This window comes from Plenodomus lingam (assembly GCF_022343315.1).
Source record: "Plenodomus lingam strain CAN1 chromosome Unknown contig_1, whole genome shotgun sequence".
Taxonomy (NCBI): Eukaryota; Fungi; Ascomycota; class Dothideomycetes; order Pleosporales; family Leptosphaeriaceae; genus Plenodomus; species Plenodomus lingam.
The window spans coordinates 612,162-638,117 of record NW_027093927.1 but is presented as its reverse complement, the minus strand read 5'-3'; the positions used below and the strand labels follow the sequence as shown (position 1 = coordinate 638,117).

Genomic DNA, 25,956 nt, shown 5'->3' with positions numbered 1-25,956 from the left:
CGCCGTCGTTGTAACCGTTGCGAAAAAGTAAAAACGGGTGAAAGAATTTCAGGCCTACTCAACTAGGTATCCCGCGACTTCGTCCTGCGTACTAAAGCTCCGCTCCTTTCTCGGCCCAACCGCCAACGCCAGTGTTTTCGTCGGGGGCCGTCTTGTCTGTCTTCCTAGTGATCATGATGTGCTTACCTGCCCCGGCGAAGGCCAGTTTTTGGGGTTTACGGCTTTCAGCTCCTTGTCCAATTATGAGGCCGCTGCAGCCACCGTCTTACTCCAGTATCTGATCTTACCGTCGCCATCGACACTGAGATAGTAATCATCATTCTCTCTCTTGCTAATCGGTCCATACAAGCCATGTTCAATCCAAGCGATGTCTACCCCCTTCGGGCGTTTGAAGAGCTCTGTAGTGTTGCGCTCAATATTGTATACCAGATTGGTTCCTTCGGAGAACTCCAAAGCAAGTAATTTGCCTTGATCCATCCAGTCGACTCTCTGGATGTTGGCCATAGTTGGCCATTTATTGTCGTTATCCATCATGTAGTGCTGCGGTATCGATCCATTGGGACCACCATCAAACGCGGTCCAAATGTAGGCTTCTTTCCCGGCACATAACGCAATGTCTCTGTTATTTGGATGCCAGATGAGACAACGACACCATTCGCTGAGCTTATCTGGAAACGTAGATAATTGACGTCCTTCACTCGAATCCAGTACTTGGATTTCCCGACCAAATTTGGAACTCCAGGCAATAAATTTGGAGTCAGGCGAGAATGCACCGGTCCAACTTTGGCCACCTGAATTCTCCGTGGCCCATAAGAGGTCGCCAGTAGTAGGGCTGTACATACGCAGTGTACCGTCCCATGAGACGGTTGCGATTTTCTCGTCGTCCGGGCTGAATGCTGACCACATGATTGCATCCCTGTGTCCTGACAGGCGGTGGAGCTCTTGTTTTGCTTCCATGTCGTAAACCACAACATGGGGAAGTCTATCAGCCTCTCTCATTCCCATTTGGGTAGATGAGTTTGCCGCGTGATACAAGAGTAACCTTCCATTCGCACTAAATGATGTAGAGCCAAAGCTGCCCAGAACGGCGTTGTCAAGGATAGTGTTATGACGTCTGCGATGCTTCACAGCAATTCGGCTCAGTGCCTTCTCGAACTCATTATGTAGGGCGGAAGAGTCCATGAAGTTTCTGGTCCATTCATGTTTCGCAAGAAGCTCTGTTGCTATAGCGTCAATAGCTTTTGTTGCCAATGTTTTAGGGTCTATCGATTCATCCATATCCATGCTACGGCCATGCCGGTCCAAGTCCCAGAGGATAAGCCTATCCGGATTAGGTTGAACATGCGACGCTTCATCGTTGACAGAGCTCACGATGGTATACGCTAGTTTCTTCAATTGCTCTCCCGCAATCTGGGTAGGTTTGGCGACTCCATCTTCGCTGGGAACTAAAGGTCTGAATACAAGACATCCTGCACCATCGAGCTTTTGACGCAGTTCCTGTGAATGCACATCGTAGATGAGGATATGCTCGGTGTGCGTGCTGATTGCCAAAAGTTTCCCATCGGGACTCAGGGCGGTGTGATATGACGGGTACCCCTCTATGCTATGCACTTGGTCATCGAGACTGAAGTCAATGGTTCCGAGTGGTCGTTCATCTGACCACTCTTTCGGATGGCCAGAGGCATAGCGAGCTGGGATGCCGGCGCTACTTTCGAAGTTGCGCCCAGGTTCCAAGGGAAAGTTGTACGCTTTCGAGAAATCCTCGTGAGAGAAACAAGACATAGACATTTTGATGACTGGATCATGATTAGTAGAGGACAGCTGAGCTTTGTTTTGAAGGCAACGGTTGCCTAACCATGTGAACCAAGCATAGATCAGCGCATGACGTCCAATGCGGTGTCCACCAATCAACAGGCACCACGGCTTCCCAGATGATCCAAACCAAGAGTCAGACTTCTGTACTACTTCATGGACCGTACGGATCAGGCAGCAACATGTGCATTCCAAAGCGGAGGAACGTAAGAGCTGCGTGTTACCAAAAGAATTTGTATGAATTGAAACGAAACGTCAATCCCACCTAGCACTGTGCGTCCATCAAAGCTCAACTGTTCCGGGGAACAGGAACTAAGAGGATGCAACAGCAGAGTAAAGACGCCAGATAGGTTCATCGTCTAGTGAGGCCGGCCAAGCTGCCACTGTCGAGACAGTTCAAGCTCGTGGAAATCACTAGACATTAATATTGGGCGTTGCCTTTGTTCAGCAGCCATTCCCTCAGGAAATGGGAGGAGGATACCCGGCTGCTGAACCCACAAACGACGTCTTTCGACGACGAATGTGTGACGCCCGTGAAAACTACAGGGGATGAAGAAATATACAGACGAGCGAGGGTTGTTGGTCTTATGAGACCTGCTGCACGTTGTTGTCAGTGTAATTAGTGACCCTGGTCTTGGTATTTGCGCTTTTTGGGAGAAAACGATAGCATTGCAAGCGTGTTTTTCTGCGGCGTAACAAGAATAGCGACAAAGGTTCGCAAGTGTTGCAGACAAAACCATATCTCCAGGTCGTAACGGATTCACTTCGAACGCGTAAAAACCTGTCGCGTGGTGTTGAGGAAAGTCGGAGCAAAGTGAGAAGGCGCGTGTCAAGTTCTGGCACTGGTGTGGAATGATTTAGCCTAACTACTGTAGGCTAGCGCAGACACATGCCTCCTTTTCCCCCTTCAACACCATTCTGTCCATCATTCTCCCTCGCAACTACAAGTCCACGCGCAGATCTTCGAGAAAGTCTACATCTGTTGCCATTTTCGAATCTGGAATAATCCCATCCATCATCTGCGCCCATGACTCCAGTGTATTTGTCAAGTGCTCGAGGGAAGTCTTTCGATGATCCTTGCGAGGCACTGGTGGTGGAGGCAACTTGAGTTTATCAAAAGCCAACAGCGCCAACGATGCTGCGTCTTCACCAGGACTGTAATACTCGAGCAAGTCCTGTAGTTGTGGTGTTGGGTTACTTTCTGGGTAGCCTTCGGTGCGTCCTGTGGACCGTTGGTTCCAACCAATGGTGAGGTCTCGCTCGTGTCTGTTTTCGAGGAGCTTATTCCACTCTTTTTGGATTGCTGGTCGCTGCAGTAGAGAGTAGATGACTTTGCTGTGATACCAGTTGGATAGGGTTTTGCCTTCTTTCTCGATGTGCTGGGCAACGTGATTACACCTCTCGGTCCAGTCGTCACTGAAATGAGTGCAGAAGCCACAGCCCCAACCCGTTCGGGCATGCCGTTGTTGTTTTGCTTGCTGTACGTGTCGCTTCAACGAACACTTGATGCTGTCAGCGCAAGTGGCGCATTGATGTGACTTTATGTGATGTGCGGCAAAATCTTTGTCCAAGAAATATATCGCCGGGCAATTGTCGCATGAAAATTGTTCTGTTCGCTCCTGATACGTCTCCTCGTGTCGCTTCCAGTCTGCCTTGGAAACAAATGTCTTCTCGCAAATCGTGCAAAAGTACTTGTGTTCCTTGCTGCAAGGTCGACTTTGCTTGTTTGTAGATACACAGGTTTTGAAATAGTCCCTTTCGTGTATTATCTGTCGTTGAGCTGATCTTCTTCTTGGTGAAGGTGATATGGGGCGCTTTCTTGTATTGGGGAGAAGCTTTTGACGGGCTGAAGGCCCATGACTCAACGCGTACTCTGCTTCGGATATGTATTGATCTCGAGATGCGTCCGAGGCATAGGACCAACTTGATGTGGTCGAGGCCATGGAGTCTCGAATTGGCCATTGCGAAAACGTGCTATTACCCGAAGATCGGAAGTTGCTGCCTCCAGACGAAGAACTTATGGCCGACATGTGCTGATATTGGCCGAATTGCTGAGAAGTCAGCCCTTGTGCTAACGTTTGACCAGGATCGTGGTTTTTGTATGCTGAGTCAAAAGTCAGATGGCAACTCAACCTAAATTGTGTACAACGAACCTGTAGAGTGTGGTTGGCATGTGGCAGGGTAGTGTTGGCACTGTCTTTGTGGCTGCTGATTATATGAGTGCGAAGCCACATTTTGGTACGCGCCCATGTTTACATCCGCAAATTCGTCATCGAATGTATACTGCGAACCAGCGCTGTCGTCATGATACCAGCTCATGATGCAAGAAAAGAGGAAAGGACAGGATTTGAGGAAAAGCGACCACTTCGAGCCACGCAACAACGAAACAGCAAATACCAGTAGAAGAGAATGACGACTCGAGGTCTTCGCGTTAGTAAATATGGGCCCCCATCATGAGCCTCACAGTCGTACAAGCTGGAGATGGTTAGCGTCATGGTCAGCGATCTGTTCACCTGAAACAGATGGTGTGGCGGGGTCAGCCGTTTCACGAGCAAGATGTTTCGAAACATCAGGCACCAGCACCTTGGCCTCGCGCCTACTGGCTGGCATCAAGTGGCGAATACAAAATTATCCACTTGTGCGTCCCTCGTACTGCACGAGAGATCGGGTTGCAGCGATGGCAAGGAGGCGGGGTGGTTGCGAACGGTGACCGGAGGAAAGGCTGAAACGAAAGTTACAGTCGGTCAGAAATCGGCTCGGTAGGAAGAGTGCTCGAGTGACCGAAGATACCGATGCATTTCCCCGAAGCTGACTCTACATCATCTACTTTCCAAGGCTATCCAATGCATCTTGCACCGCTCGGCCTAAGATTAGATTTTGTTGCTATTCTTGATAGCTTCGACTGATAGAATTTACTAACGCGGCTCTGCGAGGTAGTTATATACGCGAGGCACAGAATAAGGACATTTTGATATGGTATTAAACCCTTTTTTTCATCGCCTCAAGTATTAACATGCCCAAGACAATCTAACAATCCACTGCCCCAAAGGGTCCCAAGGCCATTCACAGCTGTTTCGGTCTCCTCAGAGTACCCCTTCGTAGCTACAAATACAGAACCGTCACTCCAAAATACCCTTTCGGCTCAGCCCGAGTGGTCAACACTCAACGACGTCCCGCCCTTCTCAACATACTCCACATGTACCACCAAGTGGTATCCTCTATGATCTCGTCGGAGTCCATGACGAGGAGCACAAGCTCCAGCTGCAGCCTCTTCAGCGGCCAGCCCGGATCCACCTGCGCGATGGGAACCATGGGCTCGCGACGCACGGCCTTGATGACGATGGAGGGGGCGGCGCGGGTCAGAGCGCTGCGAGAGGAGATGTCATTGAGGTGACCGAAAATGATCCGGCGCAGAAGAGCTGCGGGGAGATCGCCGATGCCCGTGTGGTCGTTAGGTGTGCTGGGGCGGCGGGGGAGGGGCTTTCCAGGCACCAGGACAGTGTAGGCGGCTGAACTTTCCTTCTCTGCCCGCGCACGCACGGGAATGGGCGGTAGGGGGCGCGTAGGAGTGGGTGGTAGAGGGCGTGTGGGCACCGGGGGTGGAGGGCGCGTGGGGACAGCAGGCGGAGCGGGCGGGGACTGCGAGGCCAGTACGTCGAAGGCATTTATGCGAGCGACTATGTCCTGGTAGATGGCCTCTTGCTCCTCATTCAGGTAGCCCATGGTGATTTGGAGTGGAGTGGAGTGGAGTGGAGTGGAGTGGAGTGGAGTTGAGGAAAGTGTGGTGGTTTGGTGGTAGGATGGCTGTGAAATTTGAAGGTTGCTGAAAGTGTGTGTGTGTGTGTGTGTTTGGAGGGTAGAGGATTCGCGGTTGTGAGTGATAGTTGTTTGTTTAAGGGCGGGAGGGTTCTTGATATTGTCCGTGCGTTGGCATCGCGCGGCTCTCAGAGGTAGCCTCTACAGAGACCACCCCACTAAGCCAGTCTGTATGCATTTATGCATACAATATCTTCCTCGACTCCGGCCAGTGCAAGGGCTTGCCTGCCTCCCGAGTGAATTCTTTCCCTCGAGCTTCTTGTCTCGACCGAGCGGACACTCGAGGCCGCCAGCTAAACCAGCGACGAGAACGTGTGCAGATGGACAACAGGCTTTTGAATCCCCCTATGTCTTGCCACAAGCGCAGTGTCTCTCCCTCGAGGAATAATCCGTACGCAGATTCCTGGGTGGAGTCGCAGAAGAACTGACCATGGGGGTAACTTACCGTATAATCAGAAGGCAGCATGCCTGTAATGAAACTCTATCTACTACCCAGAAGGGTAGAGAGTGCTCAGGTCACCACGCTCAAGCTTGTAGCAGTACCACTCTCCATGCTGATGCCATCAACATAGTCAACCCCCTGGACGCCAAAGCGGCACGCTGCAGCTCGGTAGCCCAACTCATTTTCTGCACCCTGTCTATAACACCACCACCATCGGCGATCAATACCAATCGATAGCAGTCGAAGGATTGATGACCAGGCCTTGAAATGCTCTCATAGCAGGCTGGGCGGCATGTATCTCGCGGCACTGCCCCTCCACATCGCTCCTTCGTGGAGTAGACATGGGCACCCAATTACCAGCCCCCTCACACCGCAGCGCGCACACCGCACACCTAGACGAGGAGCTCCGCCTCTTTTCTAGACTCACCAAGATTGGTATACGCGGTGGTAAGACTCGATCATTACCATCGCCTACATGTTGGCATGGCAGCTGTAGCTTTCGCGCTGACAAGTCGCAGACTCCCGACAGCTTCCTCGGAGAAGTACAACCAATATCACACATTGTCAAAACAATTGTATGCATCGTCAGAGGTCTTGTACAAGAATCACCGAAACTCGAACACGAAGACATTGAGCGCTCAACGATACTCGGGCTCGCAGTTGCCTCTTGTCGCGCCACATTAGCTGCGAAAGGAACAACACCCAAACCAGCATCTCGCTCGTTGAGATCGCACATGCACTCTGATTGCACACGTCTATACAATCTGTGGCAAGCAAAGGCGGCTCGACATCTTGTACGATGCTAGAATACTTTATGCATTGCCATGCAGAAGCAGCGGGTCCTATGAGTAAGCTTCGAGCGAGAAAGTGACCATGTTTGTGCAACAGGAGGCCGCAATGCAAACTCAGACAAACTTCTTATAACACTTGACAGGAAAACAAAGGACTGCAAGTGAGATAACAACGCAGTGGAATGAAGAAGCTCTCCAGCCAAGGTCAAGCTCATACACAGGCAGGATCGACAAGTATTCGCCTGAAGCGAGGCTTTGTACGTCGTGAGGACATCAGCCAGAAGGATCAGGTCCAGGTCATTCTTGTGCTCAGATGTCGAGAAGGATTATAACGCCCCGATCTTTGAAGGCAACGACCGATGCCTCAAAGGCTAGCTGGACGCCGTTGCTTGAAGAGAAAGGTGGCTGTGGAATTAGACAAGATGATGAATTCGAAGACTGAAAGAGATGGAACGACAGAGAAACAAGGACTCGATCAGAGGTATTTCAGACTATGACACTTGAGATACTCACGCTCGAAGACTCTGTTCTGCCAACTCGTGCGATAATAGAAACCAGAGTGGATGCGGACCGCGGTGCACTTTTGAAGTGCCATAAGCAACCCATACCTGAGCATTGAGCTGCCCAGATCTCACGCACACTCGCTTCATAGAAGCTCGATCTTTGAAGTCTGTTTGCTCGCTACAGGTCATAGCCGCGGACTTCAGCGCCGGCTTCTCGGTCGACACATGACAAAATGTGCTGTATCACGGCGGCTTTCTAGGTCCGAAAGGTTTTCGTTGATACCATGGCTTGATTATGTGGGCAAGTCAAGCTCATCGCATGTGGTCCATCTCAACCGATATCGGGTCTTGCTAGGCTGTATAACCATCTCTTGACAAACCCGAACAGAGTCATGCTCCTACTCGTCTTTTTCTCAAGGAATTCACAGATCTAGGGTTATGTGTTGATGTTCTACCATGGTCACATCAGGCATAAGGAACCTGGGTGAGGTATGAGCATCTAGACAAGCCGCCGTGCATACTACACGCATGTGTTCGATCCAAACCAATGTCTGGGGACAATGTGGATTACGTGGCTTTTTCCTTGGGCTCCTATGGCATTACTCGCCTGGACTTTCATCTTGATTGGCTCTTAGCATTACGCAGCTTGGGCACTGGCAAGACTTCATCCAGACGCTTGGCCATCTTCGCGACAGGCTTGTCCCATCTTCGGAGCCGTCGCTGCAGGAACGGCTCCCAGCGGCCGATATCTTGCAGCTTCTGCCCGAGAAGCACATCGCGCAACTCTTCCAGAGTCTTTCTTGGTATGGAGTCGTTATTGAACTCTAAACTCTTGATGATTCCATGATGGACATTCATGCTGATGCCGACGTCGGAGTCGGAGTCAAGCAAAAGGTCGAATTGTGGGGTCTGCGACCACATCCAATCTTCCGTCTGGCGAATGTCAGCGTAGCTCCCTTTGCGACGAGTACAAGCGTACCTGTAGCTCCTCATACCCTTTGTAGATGTCTGGGATGTTGAGGTAGTCATCGCCAACGGTTCTGGTGGTTGTTGGCCCAAGGTTTGCGTACATGGCTGCAAACTCGGCCTGCATGTGTTGCTGAAACGCTGGAAGATCAAGGCCAATGTTGCCAACGGGAGAGCTGACGCTTTCGACGCCCTTTGCTTGTATGAGTTTCTTCGCTGGTGATCGCAGGTACTGTGGTATTATGCGCAGATTCGGCGAACTCAGCAATGTGGTGGCATGATGGAGGGCGCGCTGCCTAGTGAGCTTATAGGCCGACCCAGAGACTTTGAGGGGCCGTGGCAGCGCATCTTCGCCGACGGTGTAGGGCGTGCGATGTGTATCGTTGGGGTCGGAGGCATGTTCTTCGTGTCCTTGATCAAGCACAATGTCGTGTCGCTCGTTGACTCTGGCCCGCCCGACGCCCAGCTTGCGCAACGCGCGGACAGTCATCTCGGCATGTTTATCACGCGTGAAGTCTCCGCGGGGGCATATTATGCTCCAATTGAGGTTGCCCTCGTCGTGGAAGACGGTGCCTCCTCCTGAGCGGCGGCGCACAAGGTCGACAGTGCCGATAGCCGGAGACGCCTGTCCTTGGGGCTGTTGTGTGCTGCGGGCGGCGTGGAGGAGGCCGAGATTGACTTCAGTCCACGGATTCTGGTTGCGGCCGATGACCACGCAGGGCCGATTCACGTAGAGGAAGAGGATTGTGCTGTCGGCTGGGCTTTTGCGGAGAATGTGGTCTTCAATGGCAAGGTTGAGGTATGGATCGCTGCTGCTCGACACATAGCTCTGCAGCTTGTTCGCCGTGTCTGCCAGCTGCTCCGTGAATGATGAGAAGCCTCTGCTGTGGGTACTCATCGTGCTGTTGCGTGAAACTCCATGCGTCTGCGAGTGGCGTGCGGTCCATGGCAGCAGAGGGCACAAGCTGCGCAGGCCACCGGCTGTGCTACTGCTGATGCTACTGTGTCGTCGACGAGAGTATCCTCCTCTCTGCCATGTGGTGGGCAGCTTTGCAGGAGAGAAGCTGATGTCGCACTGATCGAGCGCCCGCGATGCATGACTGAAGCCGAACCCCCTTGACGGAGCCATTCAGTCAATATTGGCTATGTGTTATATGTTGCCATATGTGCCTGTGCTTATGGTGTTGTCGTTGGTATTGTGGTATTGGTGGTGGGGATCGTCACGAACGGGGGTTGCCGGCGGTAAAATCCAAAGACAGCTTGAGCCATCCATGTTCGCTTTGCCCCCTGGCATGCCTTGGCTGGTACCACGGAATTGGCGCTGCTTGGTCATCCGATCTTTCGGAACATCTTTCGCCCCACCCTTCAACGACATCTCTTCATCACGACGCCTCTCTGTCCATCTAGAGAGTATGTGATGTTTCCATTGACAATTCAACAAAGTGTTTCATCCAAGTCCTGACGGCTTTATACGTCTTTGAGACCTTTATCTGTCGTTGCCATGCTTCAGGGGCACATGTCCGCTCAGGCGTCAAGCGGAAGGACACACTTTTCGTGCCAAACACATCGCATTCATTTCATTCCCTAGTCCTCTCTATCTTCTCTTTCCATCTGTCTTACTTTCTCATGGTCAAAATTGCAAGCTCGACCCACGACTGGATCATTGCACCCCTTTTAATTGCTTATTCCCATGTCTCATTCTTCCTTCATGGATACCCAGACAAATTCATGCATGTGCACGATGTGTTATATACATCATGCCCACCCGCTTCTTTGTCTTACATCCTACTACGACCATCTACAATTCTTTGAGAGTTGTTGTGCTTTGTATGCACCCCCCCCACATGGTCATCTCGGTTTCGAATGATGCTCCCTCGCCAAACCCCTTTTCAGTAACACCAAGATATCCTGCCCTGGCTGAGCCCACCATGATGTCTTGGTATCTCACGACGCTACTTCTTCAGTCAAAGATGAGGTCCTTCCACTGTCTAATTCTTTCGTCCCGTCATTCAGATCCGAACCAAGTGCTCATTCTCAATTCTTCTTTCAAATCAGGGTCTGATATCCTAGGATCCCATCAGTTGAACAAGCCGAAGTATTTCCTCGGATTTATTGGATCTTAAACAAGACAATCAAGTTAATGGCGGTGGCATCACGATAAGGGAATTCAGCATTCAACCCACACCAGCACGAGTGTTCGAACATCGTGTCGTCTCTCACGGACTTTAAGAAGGGCAAATCCCACTCCTAGCCCTCACACAAAGGGGAATATTTCCATCCATCTCTTTCCCGAGACAATATATGGACTCATACTTGTACAAGAAAAGGTCTCCAAGTATGGTAATGTCACGATGGTACGCAGTATCTGGGTGCCAGATTTGTGTGACGACACCCCGACCTTCATTGCAACAGGGACAGGTCCTGGCATTCGGCAGTTTTACTGGAGGATACGCACGCGGAGCAGAATCAAGCCTTGGTTACGATGCATTGGTCCTTAGGAACGTCGTCTCAGCTTTGGTGTCCTAAGCGTTGGAACTTCAAACGCATCCTGCGAGCGTTGCCAGGCAGCGAGTACCTGTCAACACCCCACCAGACTTATACTGCGCTTTCCAATATACGCTGCAAACGCACCCACACAACCCCCGGTCTCTCGCTGTTCGTCATATCCTCATCTTTCAGAGGACGTATGACCCATTGGAACTATATAATTGCAACATTTGCACAGGTATTCATTAATAGAGTCAATCGCGCAGTGGCAGTTCCCCAACACCTCCGAATAAAACATTCCCAGGTTCGAATCTCGCTAACAGCAACATTAGGTCTGATTTGCTTTGCTCACCTAGGTAAGCCCCCCTCCCACCGTCCCCCTTCCCCCCCCCCCCCTCCCCCGCCCCCTGCTAACCCGTGAGTGAGTGAACAGCCAGTCGGCCTGGGCTCAGGAACTGTAAGTACAAATATCCCCTAGCACCACTGCTACATAAAACGCGACTTGACTTTTTTTGGTAGTTTTCTCTTACCAAGTTTCCTTTTTTTGCCTTTTGTTAGGTAGACAGGAGGAAGATTAGCTAATAAAGAGCTATAGGATATACACAGATATTCTCTATATCACTCTCTGCAATTGCACAAGTATTTTTTTAGATAAAGCATTTATATATTTTAGGGCTATATAGTTGACTTACGCCCTTGTTAGAGCTACTAAAGTCTAAGGATAGGTACCAACTCCTAAAATACCTCTGGAATTCTCACGAGCATAGGCTGATTAACACCAAGATGACGGACCTAGGTTCTTCGTCACTAACATAGAGATCGCAGGTCGGCTACCTAGCTTGGCTTATGCTCCTCCTTACCTTTAGCTACTAACTAAAATAGGCACGCATGTGTTATTACACACATTCGTCAGTCACAACATCTCAACGATGCATAATCACCACCACCACCAGCCCGCATCATGTCCGGACATAATCCCCAAAGCTTCAAGCTGTACCCGCCCACCGCGCTGTCGCTCTCCTTCATAACGTCCACGCAAAAATAGCATTCACCCAGGCTCCAGCGATCTCTCCAAAGCCCACAGGCGAGGAGAATAGTCTACAGGTATTGGGCCAACACATGCGTGTACCTGCCTATTCTTGGTGTCTTTTTTTGCTATGGACTGCTAGCTCAGTGGCTCTGCCCGCTACATCCCTGTTGATAATAGTCTTCTGTCCCTTCACTTTCTCGGTTTTTGCTGCTTTGCCATGAAAGCTCTGTGACAGTTATTATCGTTTTACACAGATAAATCCGCATGGCAGCAGCAAAAGCAGCAACAACACCACCACAGCCACCAAGGCCTACCACCACCCCCAGCGCCTCTGTCGTCCACAACCCACGACCCCTTCCCCGGCGCCCACCAATCCCCAACCTTCCACCCTCTACGCCTTACTGCGTCCCCCCTGCCTGGCCCGCAAGCTCCGCACCCACATCTCGGTCGCCATTGAGGTGCCGACTAGACACCGGGCACGCAAGTACCAGGAGAAGGCGGCGCTATTGCGGTGGAGGGATGCGCGGGGGGCGAGGGCGAGCGGGTTGTGGATGGGGAGGAGAATGGGGTATATGAGGGGGACGAGGACGATGGCGACGATAACGATAAAGATGAGTACGAGTGTTCGTGCCAGTAGACGCTGAGGGCTTGTGAGCCAAGATGTGATATTGATGTACAGAGTACCCAAGTATACAAGGCAATACATTGTATCCATCTATCTACTCCATACCAATACAATCATATCCCATACTTCACTCCACACCAATCCTCACCACACTCTTACTCCATCGTGCTTCTTCTCCCGAAAGAAGTTTCTCCGCGGGATGCGTGGCAGAGATGATACTACCGTGGTTTTTCATGACAGGGCTGTAGTTTCATGAGATGGGGATGGAGCAATGGATATGTGAGTGAGGTTTGTGTAGGCTGATTAGTTTTTGCCATGACTGCTTGGAATGGACCTGGACGATACGGAACGCAACAACGATATGTGTGGCGAGTAAGAGACGAGGTGGAAAATAGGATGGAATGAAGTGTGAAACAACACAAATAAGCAAGCCTAAATTAATAAAAAAAGTAACTTGGAAACCCCCCAACCCCATCTACGAAGTCTGCAAACTGACTTGCTCAACCCCCCTCTCCACCTCCTCAACCCCCGTCTTAACCGCCGGACCCGCCTTTCCCTTCTCCGCCGCCTCTACCCCTTCAACCGCAGCACCCCCAGCCGCCGCCGCCGCCTTCCTAGCCTTCTTCCTCTCCTTGTCCGCCTTCTTTGCCGCCGCCTTGCGCGCGACTTCTTCCTTGGCTTTGCGCGCCTCTTCGCCGCCAAACTGTTCGCGCCAGAGCTGTTCCTTTTCGGGTTTGATTTGGGAAAAGAGGTAGGCGGCGGTCCCGATCTTGTGGTGGACGGGCAGGGAGCGGGCTTCCCAATTGTCGGGGATGATGAGGAAGGGGGCGTTGAGTTGGGTGAGGATGGCGGTGGTGGTGTCGGGCCTGTTGATGGGTTAATAAACTGTGTTAGGGTGGGGGAGGGGGGTTAAAATGTACATGTAGGGTTGGATGAGGCTGGCGAGGAGGTGGATGTGGCTTAAGGCTAGGCCGACGACGGCGGCGCAGCGGTCTGGTTGTTCGGTGGCGAGTTTGTTGTCTAGTTTGTTGTCTTGGAGGAGTTGGTTGCCTAGGCTGGAGAGGTGGAGTGCGGTGCTGAGTGCAGCGCGGATCTTGACGTCTTCGAGCTCGCTGATGTACCTTTTGAGGAGATCATTGACCTTCTTCTTGTGTTCTGTAAAGTAGGGGTCGTCGAATTTGGTGTAATCTGGAATCACGCTGTCGTAGATTTTTGAGTTGACAAACTTGATGACGCGGTTGACAAAATTGCCCAAGTTCTTCAGGAGCTCGTTGTTGTTGGCTGCAATGAAGCCTGCCCATTCGAACTCGGTGTCACCGGTTTCCGGACGATGTGAGAGGAGGTAGTAGCGCCATACGTCAGATGAGATGCCGGTCTCTTTTGCGTTGTTGCCGAAAACACCAATGTTTCTCGATTTGGAGAATTTGCCATTCTCATAGTTTAGGTACTCGGTGGTCGAAATGGTGTTGAGCATCGTCCAGTTGTCCTTGGTGCCAATCTGGGAACACGGGAAGACCACGGTGTGGAATGGTACATTGTCCTTGCCCATGAACTGGTACAGTTTAACCTGCTCAGGATTGTGCCACCACTTCTGCCACTCATCGGTATATGTTGCCGTGATCGATACATATCCTATGCATGCGTCGAACCAGACGTACATGACCTTGTCCTCATAGCCCTACATCACAGACCTGTTAGTGCCGCGTGCAAAGCAAATGTAAGCCTTGACTCTTACCTCTAGAGGCACCGCAGTTCCCCATTTCAGGTCACGGGTAATGCCTCGTGGACGCAGACCCTCCTTCAACCATGACGCGGTGATCTGGATACCGTTGGAGCTCCAATTGCCCTTCTTGCTTTCTTCCTCAAACCACTTTTGAACGGCTGGCTGCAGCTTGTCCAACCCCAGGTAGACGTGCTTCGTTTCGCGTGGGACAGGTGTGGCTCCATCAAGCTTGCAGCGTGGGTTCTTGAGCTCGAGCGGGTCCAGCAAGTGTCCACACTTGTCGCATTGATCACCACGTGCGTCCTCGTAGTTGCACAGCGGGCATGTGCCTTCGACGAAGCGATCTGCCAGGAAGCTCTTGTGTGTCTCGCAATATGGCTGGGTGGTGACTTGCTCTTCCAAGTAGCCGTTCTTGTACAGTTTGGTGAAGATGTCTTGCGCAATGTCCGTTTGTTGCTGAGTCGGAGTCCTGCCAAAGTGGTCGAAGGAAATGTTGAACCATTTGTAGACCTCAGAATGTAGCGCATAGTACTTGTCGCAAAGCTCTTTTGGTGTAACCTTCTCTTCTATGGCCTTGGTCTCGGTCGCAGTGCCGTACTCGTCAGTACCGCAGACGTAGAGAGTGTTGTAACCCCGAGCGCGTGAGAAGCGTGCAAAGACGTCGGCGGAGAGGACAGAGCCAACAATGTTGCCCAGATGTGGAACATTGTTCACGTACGGCAGCGCACTAGTAATGAGTACATTGCGCTCACCCTCCACCGGCAGGATCTTCTTTGTCGTCTCGGTCATGGAGTTCGTAGTGTGCTGTGTGAGCTCGAGTTCTGATGTGCGGGGTGTGGTCGAACTCGAAAAGCTTCACCAGATTGGCAATGACCGGCTGATGATTCGTTTTCGTCGCAGGAGATTTTGTTTCGGCTCCGGAGCTGCAGGAATCTGATGTCTTTTTTACAGTGGATTCGTTGTGCGATTTCAGTGAGTCAAGTTAAGCTCACATGTATTCAGGGCGATTGGACATTGCCCCTCCAAATCGTTTACCCCGCCACAAAGCATCAGCCACATTGACGCCACTGCCACCCGCCACATTACCTGGACCCTGGAATAGGACTCATACTTTACCACCCTGTGAGCTGTAAAATTCAACACAGGGACGACGAGTGTTCAGAGGGTTTTGGTTAACAACAAAAAGCTCTCACAGTTGTGTAGACGATAAAAAACACATACATCACGATTGTGCCATTTCACATCACCCTGATACAACTCAAGTCGTATTTGAAAGAGTTGACTTGGAAAGAAGAAGCCAGAGATCTGCTATATACTATATCCATCCACTCAAACACAGTCATAATCTGCTGAGACCATCCACTCCCTGGATCTGGGTTTCGTCCATTCAGTCGGCGTTCACAGACCTTCTGCAAAGGCCCCTCAACATGGCTCCCTCCACCACCACTCAACCCCCACAGGAAGACCCCTTCGACTCCCTCCTCACCCTAGAAGACACTCTTTACACGACCGCCTACTCCCTTGGTGCCTCCGACGGCGCCCATGCCGGCCGCATAGAAGGCCGCATCTTCGGTCTCGAAAAAGGATTCGAAAAGTTCACCGAATTAGGGAGCCTGCACGGCCGGAGCATAGTATGGGGATCACGATTACCAAATTTGCGACAAACAACACCACAAGCAGCACCGATTGCGCAGAGCACTACGGACCAAGACACCACTGCGAAGCCGTGTCAGTTGCCGGAGTTGCCAGTGAATTCGAGACTGAGGAATAATGTCATGTTACTGCATAGTCTTACGGATCCGCCTACGTTCGACACGGCGAATAATGAGGAAGCTGTCGCGGACTTTGATGATAGGGTTAAGCGTGCCGGGGCGAAGGCAAAGGTTGTGGAACGTATTGTGGGCGAGACGGCAGTTGGGGGCAAGTCTTCGGCTGCTTCGCCAGTGAGGATGGGCAAGGATGGGCCTGTGAGAGTGACTGGGGAGGGTGGGAGGAGGGTGAAGAAGGGGGATGATAGTATGGAGGATTTTGCTGGGTCGAGATTGGCGCGATGATGGGGGGTTGTGTGTGTTCATGCTACAGTAGTGTATTGGAATGGAGAACAGTCGAAGATTCTGGACAAGGGGATGGCGATTGATGAACATAACAAGTACGAGTTCGCAAGTAAAGAACAGTTCTTGAATGATTCTGCATTGTCCAAGTTTCTGACGTTGCGATTCCAATGGATGCAGTGGAATTCGTCTCCTTCTCTCACTTCTTCCTCACATATAACTCGTACAAAAGCCCACCAGGCTTGTGTTTCAGCTTTTTACGTATCGGCAATATGGGCCCTGTTGCTCCACCGACTCGTAATTTCTCATCGTGTCCGTATCCCCATTGCAAGGCCAGCTCATCTCTTCCATCCGGTGTGCTTTACAATCTGCTCCTCCTTCTCCTTGCGTGGATCGGGGTCCAGGCCGCGGTACCTTCGTTTCTCTATCAGCTTCTCGCGCCTCATCTGCTTAGCCTGCTTTTCGGTGGGTCGGCGGAAAGACCATTGGAGCTGGCCGAATATGCTGGTCTTGATTGCTGTGCACTGTTAGTCCAGACCAACGTATAGCGCACACGCAAAGACGGCATACCATCTACACAGTACGGGCACAGAATGTGCATTCGCTTGACTCGCCCGCATCCTGAACACCTGTTCAGTGCTGTGACATCCTTGAGGCCCTTGCCAGCCAGAAACCGTTGGCGCTTCTTGCGGTATGACGTCTTCTTTTTTGGTACTGCGTTTAGGATGCCATCCCATACATCGGCGAGGGACGGTATTGCGGGCAGCGAGAGGGAGGGCATCGCAAGGGCGCCGAATGGTGTGGATAGGGCGCCAAGGGGCTGTGTAAGGCGCTGCAGGAAGGGCAATTGCAGTTGTAGAGCGGGTCGAACGGGCGCATTGAGGGCTGGGAAGAGCGTCTGCCACAGCGGGGGCAGTGGCCGGGCGAGGGCCATGGCGGTGATTGTCAACTGGTCTGCTTGGAAGTGTCGACGGTGAATGGGCTCTCAGCCCGTGTGCGACCCTGAGCGTCTTCTGCGATGATCGTCTCGTGACCCGATGATGGGTGTTGGGAAACAATCGATACCTAAAATGCAGAGCCAGGTTTGGCAGCCAAAAGCTTACTACTCTAGGCCGCGCCTTACCTTCAGCGGCCCCTTTTAGCGCGCTTTCGCTCTCGCTTCCCTGGCCTGGTCCTGGCTCCCCCTTTTGCCGCGCCTGCATCTCCATCCACGAGAGAAAGTCGGTCGGCCAGCAACGACCCTGATTCTTTCCAGTTGCCCTCGAGACTCCCCCAAACAGCCAACGTCGAACCCCCCTCGCTCCCTCGCACGCCCAACCGCCCCTCTTCCTCCACTGCACTTTTTGCCATAGTCTACATCTGCCACGAGGCTCCTTTCACACGCAATGGCTGCCGCATACCAGACGCCAGCGCAGCCCATCTTCCCCGATAGCTATGTCGGTTTTGACAGCATCACCAAGCAGATTGAGAGAAAGTCGATCAAGCGGGGCTTCCAGTTCAATGTCATCTGCGTTGGTAAGAACCCGCTACCAAGAAAACGAACCAAGCATTGCGTGTGGACGCGACGGTTGCTAACATGCGCGTTCTTCAGGCCAAACAGGTCTTGGAAAGTCGACGCTCATCAACACCCTATTTGCCTCGCACCTGATGGACAGCAAGGGTCGCTTCCAGCCCGACGAGGAGGTCCGCAGCACCACCAACATCCACCCCGTCTCACACATCATCGAGGAAAACGGTGTGCGTCTGCGCCTCAACATTGTCGATACCCCCGGCTACGGTGACCTGATCAACAACGAGCGCTGCTGGGACCCCATTGTCAAGTACATCAAGGACCAGCACAGTGCCTACCTGCGCAAGGAGCTCACCGCCCAGCGTGAGAGGTACCTGCAGGACACACGCATCCACTGCTGCCTGTTCTTCATCCAGCCATCTGGCCACGCTCTCAAGCCGATTGACATTGTTGTGCTCAAGAAGCTTAGTGAGTTTGTCAATGTGGTGCCTGTCATCGCGAAGAGCGACAGCTTGACCCTGGAGGAGCGTGCCGAGTTCAAGCACCGGATAAAGGAGGAGTTTCAGTTCCACAACTTGCGCATGTACCCCTACGACAACGAGGAGGATGATAGCGAGGAAGTGGCTGCAAAGCAGGCCATCAAGGTGAGCCCCCACCTCTGTTGAAGAATGCTCGACCCTTTGCTGATTACTCTCATAGGAGCTTCTTCCCTTCGCTGTTGTCGGTTCCGAGAGGACGGTTGTTGTTAACGGCAGGAACGTTCGCGGTCGTCAGAACAAGTGGGGCATCATCAATGGTCAGTCCGTTCAAATGAGTTTAGTCGTGGAAGCACATGATCTAACAGCGCATAGTCGAGGATGAGAACCACTGCGAATTCGTCTACCTCCGCAACTTCCTGACCCGCACCCACTTGCAAGACCTCATTGAGACGACTGCCCAGATCCATTACGAGTCCTTCCGCGCCAAGCAGCTTTTGGCTCTCAAGGAAAGCTCTGCCGTTGGTGGCCACTCGTCTCGCCCCATCTCCCCATCGGCCGACCGCGAACTTAGCAGGAACAGCCAGCGCATGACGATGAACGGCTACTAGGATTTGCCGAATCATAACCGCGTTGACAGCATCGGTCAAAAGCCAGGACCTCCTCCACGCATGGAGAGACCCATGCCGATGATTGATGCTGCATAAGGCGAGGCGCAGAAGACGCTTTGGTGCGCAAGGAGGGAGAATGATACCAGTGCATTACTTAAGCACGAAAAGCCGTCTGCGTTGCTTCGGGAGGTCGTGCGCTCGACACACCTTTCTTTTCCACAATATCCTTTTTAGTTACGATTAAGCTTTTCTTTTGACTTCTTGATCTCCTCTGTCATAGCGCGGTGTGGTGGTAGAGGTGCGCTTGGGTGTACTGGTAACACTCTGCCTGGACCCTCTTCTAGGATAGCAAGTAATTCAACCCCAATTCCTTCCCTCGATTGTGTTGTGCTCGTTCTTTCCATTTCCACTCTGAGAGTGTGGTGGTTTGATGTCAGGCCACATTTCTATATTTCCAGAAGATAATTCACGTCGAGGCGTGCATTGGGGAAGGCTCGATAATGTTGTGGCTGGATCTATCCTTGTTTGGTCTTACCAGATATGCGTAAAAGAGCAAGTCTTTCTCAGCCAGCCGAGCAATGTCTTTGCCATGGCCGAGTATACTGTTGGCTTATAACGTCATAGTACTTCATCATCATCATCATGATCGAGTTGGCAAGGCAATTGGGGTGACTATGTTGCGCAATGATGCATGAGGCATGCAGAGAGACTGTCGAACCCCGCGCCCATGAATTATTTCCTGATCTACTCCACTGATAATGCAGCCAAGCTCCCATGGAACTTCAGCGCCACTCCTAGACGCTGAAACTGCCAGCAATCCACTCGGAGACACATGAACGCGCTGCATCTGACGCGTCTTTAGACACATAACGTGTGGGAACTCAGCATGCCGCGGTCCAAACTGACTAACTCAGCATGTCCACCGACTGGTGTGGCTAGTGATGTAGCGCCACTTCCAGCCGCGTGGGTCGCAAGTAGCAACCTTAACATTAGAACGGGCCACGATTCGCCAACATCGGAGACCATCCACGAAGCGCTCCCTTGCAAAAAGTCCCCCGTTAGTACCCTCTTTATGCTTTCCGGAATGCGCCTATAACATTGTGAGGGAATTGCAATACTTTCGTCATGTCTGCGACCGGAACGAATGATCCAGTGAACCAGAGTGGTAGGTGAGCGCTGAGCATCCGGAGGTGTCTGGGAAACTGTGTCAACCTCTTTGGGTTGGTGGTGAGGGAAGGGGAATCATGTGGCTGACGGGAAGATTCAGGATCGCCTTCCAAGTCGAAAAAGAGAAGGAACAAGAAGAAAGGTGGTGGAAGTGTGAATAAGGCAGAGGATGCAGTTGTCAATGGCGATCAGTCAAGGCAAGGAGCCGAGGATGTCGAGGACGATGTAGACGAGGAGGAAGAGCAAAATGTACGACTGCCCGCACGACTTGTGTTAATGCATGGCGCATAAATTAACATCATAACCGCAGACGATACCTGCGCAGCCCACGGGCCGCGACACAGACGATGTCGACGACGAAGAACCCCCACGATCGCCTACATTACAGAAAAATGGTACGCAACGTCACAGCATATCCTCTGCAGTCGCACTGGGGCTAGCACGCTCACGCTCTGGTCAAGGTCTCGCACCATCACCACCCCCTCCTTCCGACACGAGCGCGCGGCTGGACGCTATAGCCAAGGAACGTGATGCATTACGGCTGGAAGTTACAGAGCTACGCAAGTGTCTGGAGAGTATACAAAGTAAACATCAGGGTGCAGCCTCCAAGAATGTAGAAGAGATAGAGTCAAAGCACGAGGAGGAGATCAAGGCGTTGAGGGAGGAATTGGACGAGGCGAATGAGGGCAAGGAACACTTTGAAACACAATACAAGAACCTGCTTGGAAGGGTGAATACTATCAAGACGAGTCTTGGCGATCGTCTGAAGGCGGATGCGGTAAGTGGATCCCAGTTACTCTGAACTGGCTACAGTGAGATGTGTAGGTGCAGTGTTCCTGACTGTTCGCAGGCCAGAATTGAAGAATTCCAACAGCAGCTTGCCGACCTGGAAGAGCAGAATCGCGAACTGCAGGAAAACAACAATACGCTAACGAAGGAGCTCGCAAAGCTGCGACAAGAGAAGGAGGCACAAGCATCTGAAATCGAGTCCTTACGGAGCAGAGCCACTCTGTCTCAGCAGAACTGGATCAAAGAACGCGACGAGCTCATAGCAAGGAAAGCATATGCAAGAGAGGAGTTTGACAATGCAAGACAAGCCATGCAAGACTGGGAGGTTCTTGCCATGAACGAGCGATCATTGCGTGAAAATCTCGCAGAGAAAGATGCAGAGCTCAGAGAACAGCTCGAGACCTTGCGGGACGAATATGAGAGAGCTGCCAGAGACAGAGACACTAACAGCCAGGCTGTTGAGGGCCTGCAAAAGGCGCTACAGGAGGTACAGTCCCGTATGTCACGACCCCTGAATCCGCTAAAAACACCACGTGTTGACACTCTCCAGTCCGAAAAGCCGAGCTCAAGAAATCGGTCGAGACGTACGAGTCTCAGATCAACGATCTCCGAAAGCAGGTCCAGACAGCAGAAGAAGCCTCAAAAGCCGCCGAAGCCGCCCTTGTATCGACGCAAAAGGAGCTCGAACGCGCGCTGCCATTTGAAAAAGAAGTCAAAGAGAAGAACCTGCTCATTGGCAAGCTGCGCCATGAAGCCGTCACGCTCAACGAACATCTCACCAAGGCGTTGCGGATTTTGAAAAAGGGTCGTCCGGAGGATAATGTGGATCGGCAGATTATCACGAATTACTTCTTGCATTTCTTGTCGCTGGATCGGAGTGATCCCAAGAAATTTGAGGCGTTGCAGTTGATTAGTGCGTTGTTGGGGTGGACGGATGGTATGTTTATATTTTCCCTTGCGCCTGTCTCTTCCGTCCTTTTTTTCATTTCATACCCATCCCCACTACTTCCATCTCCCTGTAGCTCCCCGACACCCCCAAATTTGTTCCATCCGCTAACACAACCCCCAGAACAGCGCGAGCAAGCCGGTCTCGCCCGCCCAGGCACATCCTCTAGCTCAGCAAGCCTCCGCATCCCACTCACCCCCTTTCGCCGCACACCCTCAACCCCCTCCCTCCACTCAGCAGCCACAGACCCCATGCTCATGGCCAGCAGCTCCAGCAACAAGGAAAGTCTGGCAGAGCTGTGGCAGGACTTTTTGGAGAGGGAGGCTGCCGAGGGGATACAGGGGACCCACGGAGGACTGGGAAGTAGGCGGGAGAGCATGGCTAGTTCGGCGGCAGCGAGGCTGGAGAGAGAGGGGGCGAAGTAGGGAGGTGACGAGATGGCGGTTAGACGGGATTTTTTTTTTCTCTTCTTCTGGTTGATTCTTCTTCATCTCCTTTCTTTCTTTCTTTTCAACCCCCGGTTTTTTATACTTTTCAGGCATTCATTGGCGAAATGAGCGGTAGGGTTCTGGTTCTATGTACGGCTTGACTTTGGCTCGCCTGGGCTGGGGTGCTCTGTAGCCGGGAGTAGCATGAGATTAAGTGGAATAAAGATGGCGAGAGTGTATGCATGGATGACTTGTCGATGCTATGTGTACACTTGACTCGGGGGTTGAAGGCCTGCTGGTCTACATTTTGAAGTCTGAATCACATGTGATAGTCCGGCCTCCCTTTCCCTTCTCAATTACAATCTACTCACTACACTGTCTCGGTGTTTGGGTGCTACTGTTCCATGCCACTGGTCCTGGACGTTAATTCGGCATTCTCACGAGGTAATGTATCAGTGTTCAGCAGATCTGCGCCCACGCTGTGCATTTTACCATCAATCTGCAGCACGAATATGGGATTCATTGGAAATTAATTTTCTTGGGAGAAGATTTTTTGCAGTGAACGTGTTCGACATGTACGCAGAGACTAATGTACCGCTATAAATGGGGATGAAGGATGTCACACTCATGCCAGCAGCCCGCCACGCGGATTCCAGAGGATGGGAATTTCTAGGTTGTTGTTGGAAGAGCGAAAAGAGCAGGGTTTTTGCTCTGCTTTGGAAATTAATTGAGATATACCTAGCGAGGCTAGTGATATGCTTGGACAGATTAGCTAAATTGTCAACAAGATCTGGACACTCTTCAAGGTGTAAGAAGTACTCTCGCAACTACAGGATCGCTTGATTTGATTCTCCATCATTTCACTTCCCTACTCAGTAGACTCGGTCGTCGGGTCATTCCTCGGAAACTACCTTCTTCAGAATAGTAACTGGCGCTGGGAATGTAGGTGTACTGCACAAACAGATATTAGTGTTTATGATACCCAATATATGGATCTGATCACGATAGGCATCGAGAAGCCAGCAATTGACAGGATCTTACGACGACAGGAGCCTGCAGCGCGTGTCCACCTGTAGAGATACCCTTATTTCCAATAGCATACAATATTCGGTACTACAACTTGTAATGCTAGGATCATGTGCTCTGCCTTGTAAGTAGAGAGGTTGATCAGCAAAACATCATGCTAGTTTGTAGTTTGTACTGACGTCGATGGAGTTGGAGGTGGTGGTGAGAAGCTGGGGAAGATCGGCGATTAGACAGTGCAGGTATGTTAAATCCGACGCGTTTTCGTGTCGAGCTACCAAGCTTCATCACGAACTTGCAACGACACAACAACACAAATGCAGCATTTCCTCTAGTCCTTTCCTTCCTACTGAGATGGCTGCCCAATGATCAAGATGGCAAAATCAACCCGCATGAGCCAAATCTTCACCTCATCGTCAGACGGGCGCGCCAATACCACCGTCGTAACAGCAACGCCGCCTTACTCCAGTGAAGGCCCTACACTCCCCGTCATTGGACCCTCCAACAACCAAATCCTCCCCGCACAGAAAATCACCCAAGTCACGCAACCCAGCAAAAAGCGCAAAACGCATGATCAGCGCGGACCTCGACCTCGACCCCAGCCACCGCATACCCTGCACCCCGCACTGTACACGCCGTGGACACTGCTTCCTCGTGAGATCCTCGATGTACTTGAGACACAAGCGCGGATACGCACCGCCCAGATCAACACCAATGTTGTCCCTGTAGTCTTTAGCAAGAACCAAAATATCAAAGCGGGAATTAACAAATTGAAGACGCTACTGGGGGCGTACAAGGATCCCAAAGCAGGAATTGAAGTACCAAAGCCGTTGAAAGATGGGGGTGGGGATGCAATGATAGCTGTCAGTGCGCAAGGGGATGGGACGGGGAAGTTGGTGGGGATTGTGGAGATGGTCAGGCGGGTTGTTGCGCCTGTGACGGGGCAGGGTGGTGGGGAGGAAGTGCAGACGTGGTGGATGTACACTGTATTGTCGAGTATAGAAGTCGAGTGGAAACCCAAAGAAAAGAAAGAGGGTACGGGGAGTGAAGTTGCTGAGGAAGAGAAAGACGATAATGGCGAGGAGGAAGCGTTCGAGAGTATGGATGTCGACAAGGAAGAGAATACAAAGGCCAAGAAGCTCAGGAAGGTTCCTATACTGACGGTTTGGATGACGAGGAAGAAGATACCAGCATTTGCCAAGGAGTTTGGGGAACAGAGCTTCATCGTTCAGAAGATGAAAGAGGAGAATTGAAGAGTTCCAAGTTTTGGTTTCCAGACTGCATATCCTCTCCTACCAGCCTGGAGACTCTCCGCGCCAACAAGCAAAAAAAATCTGAAAGACACTGGTCGTGCATGAGCCAGAGTTCTACATCGCGAATTGTCCAATGTGTACATACATGCATGTGTGTCCACGCCTTTTATCACATCACCTCCTTCCGCACAAACTCTTACTTTAAGACATTCCAGTGACCTCGCGCTCAATTACTCCGCGTCTACATTACATCGTCTCACACTGCCATTCCCGAGGACACGGCTTCAATTCACACCGACCTGGTACTGACCTGGCACAGCACTCAACAACCACTCGCTGCATGTTTTCAAGCAAACTTTTGAAGCTCTCACATCAGACATCGCTTGGAATCAATACTCGTCTTAAGATTCCTATCGCAATTCTTGCCGCACCGTCCACTTCCCCACCCCGCAAGACTGCAAAAAAGCAGCTACTACCACTGAGCAAGCGCTCGTCAGGTATCTATCTACACATCCTCAGCTCCTGGGTTAGACCAGTAAAGCTCTCGCCAATTTTCTACTTCTGCGGCAAGACCCTCGGGTTCTACCTCACCAGGTGGAATATCCAACCTCTCCACCCAATACATTACAAACTTCTCCGGGTCCGACGGATCAACTCCCCAAAAACACCCAAACCCGTAATCAGGAGACTTGTTTGTGTTGCTGCAGAGATATAGACCCCTTTTGAAACTTTTGGCCTCGCCATTTTCAAGGCTGTTTTTCTTGCTCAACATGTAGTGTATCAACTGTTTTTTGAACTTCTCCGTTTTAGGCAGCGTTAGGCAGAGCTCGCCGGTCCAGGGGCTGGATTTATCGGGGGGCATGGGTTCCGTGGTCATGGGGAGGTGGCATCTCATCAAGCCGTACTTTGCTTCTTTGAACGTGACGGTTGGCTTGCTCCCAGATGAGGGGTGGTCGGGAGTCGCTTCGGGTACCGAGGATGACATTGCCGTGGATGATTTCGAGTTGGTACTTTATAGTAGTGTTGTGGCTTGCGGGGAAGTAGAATGGCAAACACACCGAAGAAGATATTCCCCGTCTTTTATAAACGCTCACGTTTGATCGCGGACTCACCCATCTTGACTCATAACGCGCAATCAAAGGAGGTTGTGCCTGTCATTGCTAGTCATAATGTGGAAGGGTAGATGGCACACAGTCATATTGCCAGCGAGCCCTGTCAAATCAGTCGCTCCAGATCTCTGCTCTACCCATTTCAGAGTAGGCTAGTACAAGCTCATGACAGAACGGAGTCTCAGCTCTACACACCTTTCCTTCCCCACTCATTCCGCCGAGACTCGCCCATGCCATACACAGCATGCTGTACACTTTCAACAACGGGCATAATGGATCAACTCCCCCATGTTCTAGGTAAGCAAGGTCCCACCGTACGAACCAGAATTCTCAGTCGTGGCGTCGGATGCGATCAGGTAAGAAGTGGGTTTGCATCGCTTTCCACTATCCTCCCTCCT

General features: G+C 51.6%; 13 protein-coding genes across 13 annotated transcripts; 6 read left to right on the top strand and 7 right to left on the bottom strand.

The window, feature by feature from the left end:
• Positions 1-240: 240 nt before the first annotated feature.
• IAQ61_000197 (uncharacterized protein) lies at positions 241-1,871 on the bottom strand (the record flags this gene model as incomplete). The annotated part of the gene is made up of 2 exons (XM_066094567.1): positions 241-1,796; positions 1,856-1,871. 2 exons carry the CDS (start codon positions 1,869-1,871, stop codon positions 241-243), a joined length of 1,572 nt encoding a protein of 523 aa, XP_065955420.1.
• Positions 1,872-2,753: 882 nt separating this feature from the next.
• On the bottom strand, positions 2,754-4,131 carry IAQ61_000196 (uncharacterized protein; the record flags this gene model as incomplete). The annotated part of the gene is made up of 2 exons (XM_003835312.1): positions 2,754-3,916; positions 3,966-4,131. The coding sequence occupies 2 exons, from the start codon at positions 4,129-4,131 to the stop codon at positions 2,754-2,756; spliced, it is 1,329 nt and encodes a 442-aa protein (XP_003835360.1).
• An 843-nt stretch (positions 4,132-4,974) lies between these two features.
• Positions 4,975-5,535, bottom strand: IAQ61_000195 (uncharacterized protein; the record flags this gene model as incomplete). The annotated part of the gene is made up of 1 exon (XM_003835310.1): positions 4,975-5,535. The coding sequence occupies one exon, from the start codon at positions 5,533-5,535 to the stop codon at positions 4,975-4,977; it is 561 nt and encodes a 186-aa protein (XP_003835358.1).
• Positions 5,536-6,352: 817 nt separating this feature from the next.
• Positions 6,353-7,303, top strand: IAQ61_000194 (uncharacterized protein; the record flags this gene model as incomplete). The annotated part of the gene is made up of 3 exons (XM_003835308.2): positions 6,353-6,864; positions 7,053-7,118; positions 7,175-7,303. The coding sequence occupies exons 1-3, from the start codon at positions 6,412-6,414 to the stop codon at positions 7,301-7,303; spliced, it is 648 nt and encodes a 215-aa protein (XP_003835356.2). The 5' UTR covers positions 6,353-6,411.
• Positions 7,304-7,979: 676 nt separating this feature from the next.
• Positions 7,980-9,565, bottom strand: IAQ61_000193 (uncharacterized protein; the record flags this gene model as incomplete). The annotated part of the gene is made up of 2 exons (XM_003835307.2): positions 8,344-9,565; positions 7,980-8,297 (listed from the first exon to the last, which is right to left on the bottom strand). The coding sequence occupies exons 1-2, from the start codon at positions 9,457-9,459 to the stop codon at positions 7,980-7,982; spliced, it is 1,434 nt and encodes a 477-aa protein (XP_003835355.1). The 5' UTR covers positions 9,460-9,565.
• A 1,102-nt stretch (positions 9,566-10,667) lies between these two features.
• Positions 10,668-11,845, top strand: IAQ61_000192 (uncharacterized protein; the record flags this gene model as incomplete). Its single annotated transcript, XM_066094566.1, has 7 exons — positions 10,668-10,684; positions 11,150-11,173; positions 11,251-11,274; positions 11,413-11,456; positions 11,521-11,542; positions 11,614-11,642; positions 11,700-11,845. The coding sequence occupies 7 exons, from the start codon at positions 10,668-10,670 to the stop codon at positions 11,843-11,845; spliced, it is 306 nt and encodes a 101-aa protein (XP_065955419.1).
• Positions 11,846-11,950: 105 nt separating this feature from the next.
• Positions 11,951-15,168, bottom strand: RAR1 (putative methionine--tRNA ligase, cytoplasmic protein rar1; the record flags this gene model as incomplete). Its single annotated transcript, XM_066094565.1, has 6 exons — positions 14,208-15,168; positions 13,393-14,150; positions 12,969-13,338; positions 12,807-12,947; positions 12,284-12,562; positions 11,951-12,073 (listed from the first exon to the last, which is right to left on the bottom strand). The coding sequence occupies exons 1-6, from the start codon at positions 14,982-14,984 to the stop codon at positions 11,951-11,953; spliced, it is 2,448 nt and encodes an 815-aa protein (XP_065955418.1). The 5' UTR covers positions 14,985-15,168.
• A 454-nt stretch (positions 15,169-15,622) lies between these two features.
• IAQ61_000190 (uncharacterized protein) lies at positions 15,623-16,249 on the top strand (the record flags this gene model as incomplete). Its single annotated transcript, XM_003835304.1, has 1 exon — positions 15,623-16,249. The coding sequence occupies one exon, from the start codon at positions 15,623-15,625 to the stop codon at positions 16,247-16,249; it is 627 nt and encodes a 208-aa protein (XP_003835352.1).
• A 335-nt stretch (positions 16,250-16,584) lies between these two features.
• IAQ61_000189 (mitochondrial 54S ribosomal protein bL32m) lies at positions 16,585-17,180 on the bottom strand (the record flags this gene model as incomplete). Its single annotated transcript, XM_003835303.1, has 2 exons — positions 16,585-16,763; positions 16,817-17,180. 2 exons carry the CDS (start codon positions 17,178-17,180, stop codon positions 16,585-16,587), a joined length of 543 nt encoding a protein of 180 aa, XP_003835351.1.
• Positions 17,181-17,631: 451 nt separating this feature from the next.
• On the top strand, positions 17,632-18,843 carry SPN2 (Septin Spn2; the record flags this gene model as incomplete). Its single annotated transcript, XM_066094564.1, has 4 exons — positions 17,632-17,761; positions 17,838-18,400; positions 18,456-18,552; positions 18,608-18,843. The coding sequence occupies 4 exons, from the start codon at positions 17,632-17,634 to the stop codon at positions 18,841-18,843; spliced, it is 1,026 nt and encodes a 341-aa protein (XP_065955417.1).
• A 438-nt stretch (positions 18,844-19,281) lies between these two features.
• On the top strand, positions 19,282-22,611 carry IAQ61_000187 (uncharacterized protein). The gene is made up of 6 exons (XM_003835301.2): positions 19,282-20,008; positions 20,111-20,259; positions 20,321-20,788; positions 20,861-21,296; positions 21,350-21,736; positions 21,869-22,611. The coding sequence occupies exons 1-6, from the start codon at positions 19,969-19,971 to the stop codon at positions 22,168-22,170; spliced, it is 1,782 nt and encodes a 593-aa protein (XP_003835349.2). The 5' UTR covers positions 19,282-19,968; the 3' UTR covers positions 22,171-22,611.
• A 950-nt stretch (positions 22,612-23,561) lies between these two features.
• IAQ61_000186 (uncharacterized protein) lies at positions 23,562-24,449 on the top strand (the record flags this gene model as incomplete). Its single annotated transcript, XM_003835300.2, has 1 exon — positions 23,562-24,449. The coding sequence occupies one exon, from the start codon at positions 23,562-23,564 to the stop codon at positions 24,447-24,449; it is 888 nt and encodes a 295-aa protein (XP_003835348.2).
• Positions 24,450-24,954: 505 nt separating this feature from the next.
• Positions 24,955-25,434, bottom strand: IAQ61_000185 (uncharacterized protein; the record flags this gene model as incomplete). The annotated part of the gene is made up of 1 exon (XM_003835299.2): positions 24,955-25,434. The coding sequence occupies one exon, from the start codon at positions 25,432-25,434 to the stop codon at positions 24,955-24,957; it is 480 nt and encodes a 159-aa protein (XP_003835347.2).
• Between the last annotated feature and the right edge of the window lie 522 nt (positions 25,435-25,956).